This window comes from Rutilus rutilus (genome assembly GCF_951802725.1).
Source record: "Rutilus rutilus genome assembly, chromosome: 8".
NCBI classification, from domain to species: Eukaryota; Metazoa; Chordata; class Actinopteri; order Cypriniformes; family Leuciscidae; genus Rutilus; species Rutilus rutilus.
In genome coordinates, this window is record NC_140222.1 from 12408028 (window position 1) to 12419220 (window position 11193).

Here is an 11193-nt window from a genome sequence, read left to right on the forward strand (position 1 = left end):
TCATGTAACAACATATATACTTCAAAAAGATATGAACCATGACCAACAACAGACATGACAGTCACTATACACACACATACTATAATATACAGTAGTATATTGTGGATAAAGTCCATCTGAATTTAATTCATACTACACACGTGTAGTGAGGTAAGTTTTAAACCAAATGTATATTACGTACGCAGCATTACTCTCGTATCAAGCAAAGCATGCTGGGAACTAGATTGACTGTCCAGTTAGTTATGAAACCAAAAATAATTATAAATAAAACAAAAAGATTAAGTTAGCCTTAAATATAAAAAAATGAAAGGTATAGTGTAGGTATTTTTTTACATTTATAAACACTTTTTGTTATACTGATTGAAACCAAGTGACAACCTTCTGGTCTTTTTCTTGAGTCCAACACCATATTAAACATATCATACACATTAAAACAGACAAGAGGAATAAAATGGACTAAAATGTCAACCCATTAAAGCTCTAATATACATAAAATCATCATTATATATATGTGTCATGTGTGACAGTGTCACAAACTCATCCGTTAAAATGTTATTAAGTCTTAAAGTTCTGCATAATTAAGGGCGTGGCCACTTGAGTGACAGGTGGATTGCCGCTGCTGTCACTACTAATAGTTCGTCTGCTGTCTGTTAGCGTCACGTCACCTCAGCTAATCCCGCCTCTTTGCCCGTTTTCCGTTATCCGGGACTGACGCATGGTAACAGGCAGCCAAGATGGCGACTGCCTGCACCGCTCACTTTGGGCTTCAAAAATGCTCTTCAGAAACCTGCAGGTGACGTCATGGACACCATGTCCACTGAAACTCTCTTCACAACCTGATATTAAAGGGGTGGTATAATGCCCCTTTTTACAATATGTAAAATAAGTCTCTGTTGTCCCCAGAGTGTGTATGTGAAGTTTTAGCTCTAAATACCCCACAGATAATTTTGTACAGCATGTTAAAATTGTCCTTTTTGAGGGTCAGTAAAAATGTGTGTGTCCCTTTAAATGCAAATGAGCTGCTGCTCAGAGGCACAGAGGGCGGAGCTTCAAGAGCATGTGTGTGTGTGTGTGTGTGTGTGTGTTAGCAGCTCCAATTACCTCAGACAAGCACTAAAATGTCAGAAACTGTTCTGCCTTTTATGTTTAAACTGGAGTCAGACAATGATGGAGAGACTCATGACAACATGTAGAATGCAACAGGACATTTCTGAATGATTAGTTGATGAATTTACGTTGCTGATGTGGAGTTAACTATCTTCAATTAGCATATTCTGTCATGATAATCTATAAATCAATTATGTGGGTACTGTTGTAGATGCATACAGAGTGACATGCTGTTGCATTTGTGTTACGTACTGTATTGCATGTGAAAAGACGGATGTGAAAGCTTGAGCAGACTCACAGATGTGCTCGACTACAACAACTCTTACTCTTCTCAACATGGACTGCATGTTTCTGGGGGGCGGGGTTTATGTACATTTTAGGGTTAGTGATGTCACAAACCCTTGTTGTAGTCCTTAAAAAATATTTCTTTAAAAGCAAATATCTCCCTTTGTTTTGAACTTTGAGCAATGTAACTTTGCAGATATTGTTTATGCTCAAATAGCAACATTACACACTAACTAAAGTTTGAAAAGTGAAATCATAATCAACCACCCCTTTAATCAATAAAAGAAGTGGTCTAAATAAGGTGCTGTATGAAAGTTTTTGACTGTACTAAAGCATAAAAATAGCATAATATGTTTGCAGTTATTCAGGAAACATGCTGAGTTCACATACTCATTTCTCTGCAGTTATTCTTCTTTGAAATGTGTGTTCCGTGTTGGAATGTCTATTTAAGTTTTGGTCTGTGTGTAAAACACCGCATCAGCCATGGAAGCCAGCGAACAGACTGGGTCAGAGATCACAGATTTTACCTGACCTGAAAAAGCCTCAGCACCCAAAAATCTCTATGAATGGGAGCATATTAAAATATCAGCTCATCATGAATCAATAAATCAACTCATCAGCTTACAGTGTGTAAGTCTCCTCGCCTTTCATCGTCAATTCAGTGTCCTCAATCTGGCAACCCGCGTGAGCATATGGAGTCTGAGGAGGGCAGGGGAAAATAACTCTCTCCAATACATTTTGAGTATGGACTGCAGTACCCATTTCAACCACTAGCTGTTAATCTGACATACTGAACCTTTAAAAGATGTACATATATCCTCTACGTTCCATAAGGCTATGCAGAGTTGTAGACAGACCGAGCTCCGCAAACAAACAGCAGCCGACTTTTACAGTTCTTCCTGAACCTAAACGATCTTACGACCTTATGCCTACCCGGAGCTGTTCATGTTCTCAGACTCGGATTTATGCATTATGTCTAACAGTATCAATGGCTAAAAGAATCTGCAGCAGTCAGGTGGTATGAGTAGAGCTCTTTAAGTTGTTTACGTTCATTATTATTGAAATGTTTTGTGCTTTGAGACATGAGGTAATTTGACGCTGTCTATCGTGACGCTTTGCAGACTCTGCTGTGTGTGTTCATGTGTTTTGAAGGAAGCGTGGCTTTAGAGACGCTCTGAAAGGAGGGTGGGATCTCGCACTTTCAAAGCTAACTCGCTATTGCTAAACTCTGTGAAATTGCCTACCCTACCTTTAAGTGAATTGAACATACTAAACATTCTTTGACAAAATAATATATTTTTAACAAAATAATAAATTGAACAAGCAGCTAAAATCCTCAATTTCACTGCATTATTTAGTGTGTTTATCTAGACTGGACTATTGTAATGCTCTCTTGGCAGGTCTTCCAGCATGACTGTCAAACCTCTGCAACTGATCCAGAATGCTGTAGTTATAGTGATGTTTAATAAGCTGAAGAGAGCACATGTCACACTCTCCTCATAAACTTAATTAATTGAATCGCATTCAATTGAAGGCACTGATGTTTGCCTACAGAACAACCACTTGCTCTGCACCTCCAGAAGCTTGCATTATCTAGTGAACAGCGTTTTGTGGTGACATCATCCCAAAGAGGCACAAAATCACTTTCACTGACATTTGACTGTTCCCTGCCTAACTCAACAGAACTGCTGAGTCTTTATTTTCAAGAAACTGCTGAAGATGCATCTTTTCGGAATCACTTTTATCTATTTTTTCTTTTTCTTTTTTTTCTTTTTTTTAAAAATGCATTTGATGCACTGATTCAGTATTTTATTTTACTGTAAAGCAGCTTTATCTAGAGAGGAAGTCAGACTTTGAGGTTCATAACAGCAGGACAGGAAGAAGCCCTTCACCTACAAACTAAACACACAACAAGTGGCCACATTCAAGATGTTTGTCCATCCAGCAGATCAAACCACGTTTCTATAGAAATCAGACCACAGGTTTCAGTTTGACTCAGATGTTGCACTGCTAGAGTCACACCTCAATAATACTGGCATTGTGAGATAGCAGACAGTTTTACCTTTCTGTTTTGATTTTCTATAAAAACAACAATTGATTGGCTATATGGATAACTTTAATTGAATGATAAAACCATTTAGATTATTATAATTTTTTTTTTTGTACCGATGTAATTCAAGGAGATTCATACATGTACTTTTGTGTATTAAATGCATAACATCATACATTCAACATTACCAATGTTACATTATTGTTTTAAAATCCATTATTAAAACAGTTAAAGTGTTAATAATAGCCAAAAGATGATTTTGATTTAACTATAGGCTATATGACGTGTTGAGATTGTGTGAACTATAGGAGGGTTAAACTCTGTCGTGGGAGGATTCACACCAGCTTGAGTGTTTTCAGTGTTCGGTCAGTCATTTGAAGAAACAACTGAATAAAATGTTCCACATGTTTGTTTTGTTCTGTTTGTGCTGGTGGAGACTGACAGGTAAGTTTTAATATTTAATATTTATAGGCTTAATATTTCAGAACAGTGTAACAAACTACTCTTTATTATTGTACTGTAGTTACAAACTACTACATTTTCCTCTGATAGATCAAATCAAAGTGAGATATTATTGTGTGATCTGCTCTGCAGTCAGGACTCTGTTTGACAAATCAATATAAAATTGTGAATTACAGGTCTGGACAAGTCAGGGAAAAGTATTAAAATGTTAAAAGTCAGGGAAAGTGGCTCGGGGTCAGAAAGTGAGCTGTTTATCAAATGTCAGGCGGGTTTTTTGTGGTTTTAAAAAGTCATTTTAATGATTGTTTCTGGACATACAAATACAAATAGCAATCTCTAAAAAAGATTTTAAAGATAATTCTGCAGTAATCATGAACAACAACAAAGACAAAATAAATTCAAAATTGCCCATTACCGTATAATTTCAAACTAAAGTTGACTTCGGGGTTTGTAAACCAACAGAAGGCTAATCTGTTCCTCTTCATGTTCTTCAGGTGTCTTTGCTGCTGAAACAAATGAAATACAGTCAGTGTCAGTGATGGAGGGAGATTCTGTCACTCTAAACACTGATGTTACTGAAATACGTGAAGATGAAGACATACTGTGGAAATATGGCGCTGAAAAGTCTCTCATAGCTAAAATCAGCATTGAGAACCGAATCTCCTCCACATATGATGATGTTCCTGATGGGAGATTCAGAGACAGACTGAAGCTGGACGATCAAACTGGATCTCTGACCATCACAAACACCAGAACTGAACATGCTGGAGTTTATAAACTAGAGATAAGGGGAATGAAGCTGACAATAAAAACATTCAATGTTTCTATCTATGGTGAGTAGAGAGCATTTGTCTCGTCCTTCACATGATTACAAGTTAAACTCAATCCGCAGCATTTATGGCATAATGTTGATTGCCATAAAAAATAATTTAGACTCATCCCTCATTTGGAGGTTACGGTGAGGCACTTATAATGGACGTGAATGAGGCCAATATTTGAAGGATTTAAAAGAATATCGGAAAGAAAACTTCAGAAGCACTTTAATATTTTTACATGTTATGGTTTATGCCATTGTTGTCATGGCAAACAAGTTGTAGAAATTGGATATAACTTTACACAGAAAAGGTTAGTAGGTGTTTTTTTCTTACAAAAATCATGTTAACATTATTTTTCACATCTTGTGGCTGTTGGCTCAGGCTGCTTTTGAAACAGTGAGTAATTTAACATTTACCGATTGGCCCCGTTCTATGGAAACTTGTTTAAAAATAAAAACGGTAATTGTCACCTTTATCTCACAATTCTGACTTTTTTTCTCAGAATCGCAATTCTGTGAAAAACAAAAACAAAACAAAAAACCTTTTCCTCAGAATTGGGCTTTTTAGCTTGCAAGAACGTCAAGGAAAAAGTCAGAATTGCGAGATAAAGAGTCAGAATTATCTTTTACATGTTTTTATTCCGTGGAAGAAACAAGCTTCCACACCATTCAGTGCTTCACTGTAACATAGATTTTTGCTTTTCTGGTGGACAAATGGAAATACATTTTTGTGGCAATTAACATCATGTCAAAAATGCATCACATTGAGATTTACTTGAAATTAACCCACAATATTCCTTTAAATATTTATATACTGAAATGTTTCATTGCTTTTTGAGAAACACTCACTGACCGTCAACACACTACACTTAAAGTAAGCTTGATGTTCAGATTTATCCATATTTATGTTAATTATCTTGTTTTCCAGCTCCTCTGCCCACTCCTAACATTACCAGAGATTGTTCATCATCATCATCAAATTGTTCATTGGTGTGTTCATCAGTGTTGAATGTGTGTGATGCAACTCTCTCCTGGTACAAAGGAATCAGTGTATTGTCCAGCATCAGTGTGTGTGATCTCAGCATCAGTCTCTCTCTACCTCTGGAGGTGGAATATCAGGATAAAAACACCTACAGCTGTGTGCTGAACAATCCCATCAGCAACCAGACCACACATCTGGACATCAACACACTCTGTCACACATGTACAGGTATGTTGGTGTTAATATTAACATTGATTAATAAGCTGATCTATTAAGTTATAGTGCTGATGATTTGATGCATGTGTGCAATTTGTCCTTTGGCCAAACCAACAAAAATTCATGAACGTTGTAGTATAGGACAGATAAAACAAGCCCTTCTAAGATTAGACACACACAATGGCGACAACTGTCGCATCTGTTGTAGACACAGTGTAATATATGGCCGGTTGCAAAGGTTGCCCATCCGAATGAAAAATTTGACTGGAGACCAATTTCCTTAACTTCTTGCATTCGTAAAAGACTCCATATATCAACCCGTGAAGTAATTTTCAGTGATGCACTAGACACGGCTTATGTAGAATATCACGTGCTATGAAGTTAAAAGACAAAGAAAGAGACAAAATAAAATAGAAATGGAGGCACATGCTTTGTCTTTAGAAAAACTATGCTTTGTAAAATTTCCAACACAACCAGCACTACGCAAATTGGATGGTTACTGTGGTATTGTACACCTTGTCAACCAACTAAATGGAAATGATCAAGCACTGTAAAAAAAAAAAAAAACTTCTAATTTTACACAAAATAACACATTTTTTCCACTCTTATTATTTTTTTAAATTGTACTCAAAACTCTGAAAAATTACAAACATTATCTGTAAATTAACTCAGCTGTTATTTTAAGTATTAATGACATTAATGACAAATTACAGTAATTCACATTTTCTATACATAAAATATTACAGTATTTTTTACATACAAATGTATTTAAGATGACAAAAATTATCTGTAATTAAACAGTAAATTATTTTTTGATTAAATGATAAAACCGTCAAATGACTGTCGGCCCCCCAAAAACCTGTAAAATTAACGTAAAACATCCTAATTTAAATAAACCAAAAAACACTGTTACAGTAGTTTACAGGTATTTTCTGAATTATTAAGATCAAACATCTTCGTGTTCATTTTTTTTTTTTTTTAATGGTCACATGACTGGCAGCAGCAGTGTTTTTCTGGAAAAAGTGAACATTTCTGTAAAAATTGTTTTGCGCTTTATTTAAATTAGGATATTTTACATTCATTTCACTTTTTTTTTTTTTTTTTTGCAGCCATAGCGAACAGTTTTTTTTTTTTTTTTTTTTACAGTGCTTAGTCAAATGTGTAAAAAAAGATATCCCAGTGTCTTTATTTCTTGAAAGTGTTGAAGTGTGGAACACAAAACTTCTGCTGATGATTTTGTTAGTATGCATTTTTTTTCACCTGATAAGATCCTGTCTATGCAAATGTCTTATTAGTTGATTGCACAGAAAAGCAAGCAGCTTCATTGGAAAGAGAAAAGAGCTCAACGGATTAGTGGATGAACTAATACATCATCTACCTGATCTGGAAGCTCGGAAAGAGCAAACGCAAATGTCTCAGAAAGTTCATCCCCTTCACAATGACCATATGACAATATTAGCCCGGTTCTGTCAACACTGCACTGGCTCCCTAGTAAACATAGTATACATTTTAAAATATTGCTGACTACTTACAAAGCACTAAATGGTTTAGCTCCGCAGTACTTGAGCGAGCTCTTAAAGGGATACTTCACTTTAAAATGAAAATTCTGTCATCATTTACTCTCCCTCAAGTTGTTTCAAACCTGTATGAATTTCTTTCTTCTGCTGCACAGAAAGATAGATATTTTGAAGAATGTCAGTAACCAAAAAGTTAACTGGAACCATTGACTTCCATAGTAGGAAAAAAAAGTAAAGAAATTCATACAGGTTTGAAACAACTTGAGGGTGAGTAAATGACAGAATTTTCATTTTAAAGTGAAGTATCCCTTTAACGCATTATAGTCCTTCACGTCTATTGCAATCTCAAAATTCCGGCCAGTTGACAATACCTAGAATATCAAAATCGACTGCTGGCAGTAGATCCTTTTCCTATTTAGCACCAAAACTTTGGAACAGTCTTCCTAACATTGTCCGGGAAGCAGACACACTCTGTCAGTTCAAAGCTAGACTAAAGACACATCTCTTTGACCTAGCATACACATAATACATTATAGACTTCTATAATTCAATGTTAGGCTGCATTGTTTAGGTCAGCCGGAACCGGGAACACTTCCCATAAATCCTGATGTACTTGTTACATCAAGAATGGCGTGTACGTTAATATTGGTCTCTCTGTTTATCCAGAGGTTTAGCGCAGTCCGCCAGATCCAGGCTGTATCCAGATCTGATGAAGGACCTTCGCCTGGACGCAACGACAACGCAGTCCTGAAATTTCAACTAGTCTCTTCCCTGTGAAGGCCTCCTTCCCCTCCCTTTCCTTTACCTATCTACAGATAAAGCGTTGTCGGGATAATTCTGGTTCGCGTGGCTACGCAAGCGTAACAAAAATGTTCTGTATTATACATTTTTAAGGCCAGAGAAGTAGTTTATTGAGGGTTGATTTGTAAAGAAGGACTACACTCCTGTGCTCATATACTGTATATATTCAAACGTGCATACCTTGGGACTGAACACGTAATGCGCATGTGCGCGAGATCTGCGTTTCGCTGAAGTTTGCGCAGAGATAATGGATAATCGTTTGCACCTTCAAACATATTTCAGAGAGAGTGTGTTCTCGAGAACTAGTCTAGTTATCACAAGTAGATGAGGAAGACATACCCGTTTACACCTGGTGTTTTAATCCGTCTCTTTTGTCCACTTTCAACCACTTCCGTCCTGATTTCTTTGAGGGGAGGGTCTATGAGGGGTTAAATGTATGGGCTTTTCAGATGTTTAAATTAATGGACAAAAAAAGCTCCTCTTAGGTGGTCTTTAGTGGCTTTTTGAACGCATTCGACCACATGAGCATTTACACTATGAAAGCAATCCGGTTGAATGTGTTTTCGTCTACCTCTGAAAGTGGACGAAAAGTTTTATACCCAGTTTACATCTGTATTTAGCGCCAACTACTTGTGATCCAATCGACAAAAGCGCATCTGAATACCATTTGTAAACAGGGCCTTAGGAATCACAGCAAGGACAACACATAATGCTAGGTCTACCATTGGTATTAGATAGTTCAATGAAAATAAGGTAGTTATTATAATAGGTTTTTTTGTTTTTGTATTGTACCCCTGAGCATGTTTTATACATTTCTACATTTATTTACATTTATTTTATATATAAATGTGTGTGTGAATGTGTATATATGTATCATTATTTTTTGGTATTGTACTTCTGACCATGTTTTGTATATTTGTATTCATCTGTTTTTATACTTCTATTAGTATTTGTATCTGTATTCATTTTACTTTTTTAATGTACATTCTGTATTCATTCAATCCTAGTACTGCTAAGCAGAAAAGTAAACAAACTTTAAACTTCTAACATAGTGTTAGCTGTAGATCAGATGAACAGATTCACTCACACTAATGGCTCATTTTGTCCATTACAGATCAAGGCCTACCTTTATTGTACATAGTGTTGATCTCTTCTGCTGCTGGATCTCTGATGATTGTTGTTATAGTCGTGATCTTCTGCATCTGCAAGAAATGTAGAAAAACAGGTCAGAAGAGCAAGTAATTATCTGTATAAATATCTATCTTTTTTATGACAGAAATTTCAATATAATATTGTAACTGTCGTTTTAACATATCTGTGGTGTTGTTAATGCAGTTGAGACCCAGGAGGAAGACAGAACTGATTCAGCATTGTGTAAACCAACAACACGACAAAAGGTAAGACGTTTTTGCAGTCAGTTAGTGTGATTGAAGTTTGCAGCATCAGACGCTCAGTGAACAGACGTTTGTGGCCTTTAGACTCAACTGTCATTATTACCTTCAGCAGAGAGCCGAACAAAAGGAGAGTTTTTTTAAATGGTATTTACACTAAGCCTATGAAGGCCACTATTTGCACCTCTGTGTAAGTTTTTCCATTCTGCAGATCTAAAAAAAGATGTGTGGCTCAAAGGTGATGCTCACTAGCACGTGTGCCACCAGCATCGGTCCATTCCCACGGCTCTCAACTTTGCCCTGCTTGCCACAATATATAATACATTAAAAATTTTATAGTTTTACAGTGCGTGTCCACTGGCGAGGAGAAGAGTGAGCATTTTCAATTAATTCCTACTAACATGAGAGCGTGAAGCTCAACTTCAATTGGAATAAACTGATAATGCTCGCTCTGCTCCTCACACCATAAAACTATTACATTTTTAACGGATTATATGTTGTGGTCTTGCTCTGTCAGTCTGGTGTCTACACCGGTGAATCGTTTGACTGAACTAGACCACTCCTCTTATAATCAATGGAGTTGCATCGTTACACATCTTTAGTTTTTTTGCTCATCATGTGATCTTTGGCCTAAATGATCTTTTGTTTAAAATCACATGTTATAGGCTGTGTGGTTTGTCATTTTTAAATAGCCTAACCCATACAAAATCAGGTTTTATTTATACCATTAGATTTTAATTGTAGAGAAAGTAGGACATTAGTTCTCTGAAAGTAGTTATTAGCTTGTCACCTCTGCTGAAGTGTGTCCTCTCTGCGGTTTATCATTATCTGAGGTTAGATGCAACTTTAGCAGCCATTGGTTGCTTTGTAGACGTGATGCAACAAGTGTCTTTGCACTGTTCTCTTAATCTGTTTGATGATTTAACGGTTTGAAAAGTCATGACTGATGTCATTTCCTCTTGCTGCTCCATGTTAGCATCTAGTAGTAGTTTTTTTCAAAACAAAATTGTCAGTATTTGTATTAAGATTTGCACAGAGAATGCTAAGTTTGTGCTCTTGTTGCCTGTTGCGTGAGCAGTTTCCTGAAAGTTTGTGTTTCCTTTCAGAAATCGAAGACGGAGTCTGTGTATGAAAATGTCCCCAAAAAACGATGATCAAATACTTATCTACTTTAACTTTTGTAAGAGCTCAAATGGGACAATTGCTCACATTTTGGGTTTTATTTACATTCATTCTCTGACAGGATGTCTATATTTGATTTTGCACATGCTACTATTGTATTGTTTAAAATGTTGTTGCTTTGTATTAGTTTAATAGCATCCAAATGTTATGGGGAATGATATATACTCAACTAAAATGTTATATTTTCATCTTGTGAAATGTATCTAACTTTAATTATTAAACATTGGACCATGTCTGGTTTACTATCTTTGTGGGGACTCTCCATAGATGTAATGGTTTTAATATTGTACAATCTGTATATTCTATCCCCTTACATTTTTACATACACAAACAATGCTGGCAAATGTTACACAAGCACATTACATCATCACTCTGGAGTCTCTCTA

At 36.2% G+C, this 11193-nt stretch overlaps 1 protein-coding gene across 1 annotated transcript; it reads left to right on the forward strand.

The window, feature by feature from the left end:
- Positions 1-3782: 3782 nt before the first annotated feature.
- On the forward strand, positions 3783-11051 carry LOC311294686 (SLAM family member 5-like). The gene is made up of 6 exons (XM_084415689.1): positions 3783-3886; positions 4399-4737; positions 5647-5928; positions 9349-9459; positions 9570-9631; positions 10732-11051. Exons 1-6 carry the CDS (start codon positions 3838-3840, stop codon positions 10777-10779), a joined length of 891 nt encoding a protein of 296 aa, XP_084271815.1. The 5' UTR covers positions 3783-3837; the 3' UTR covers positions 10780-11051.
- The last annotated feature ends 142 nt before the right edge of the window (positions 11052-11193 follow it).

Coding starts and splice junctions, on each gene's coding strand:
- LOC311294686 (XM_084415689.1), top strand. CDS start 3,838: ATGTTCCACATGTTTGTTTTGTTCTGTTTGTGCTGGTGGAGACTGACA. Junction 3,887..4,398: donor GTGCTGGTGGAGACTGACAG/GTAAGTTTTAAT, acceptor CATGTTCTTCAG/GTGTCTTTGCTGCTGAAACA. Junction 5,929..9,348: donor ACTCTGTCACACATGTACAG/GTATGTTGGTGT, acceptor TGTCCATTACAG/ATCAAGGCCTACCTTTATTG.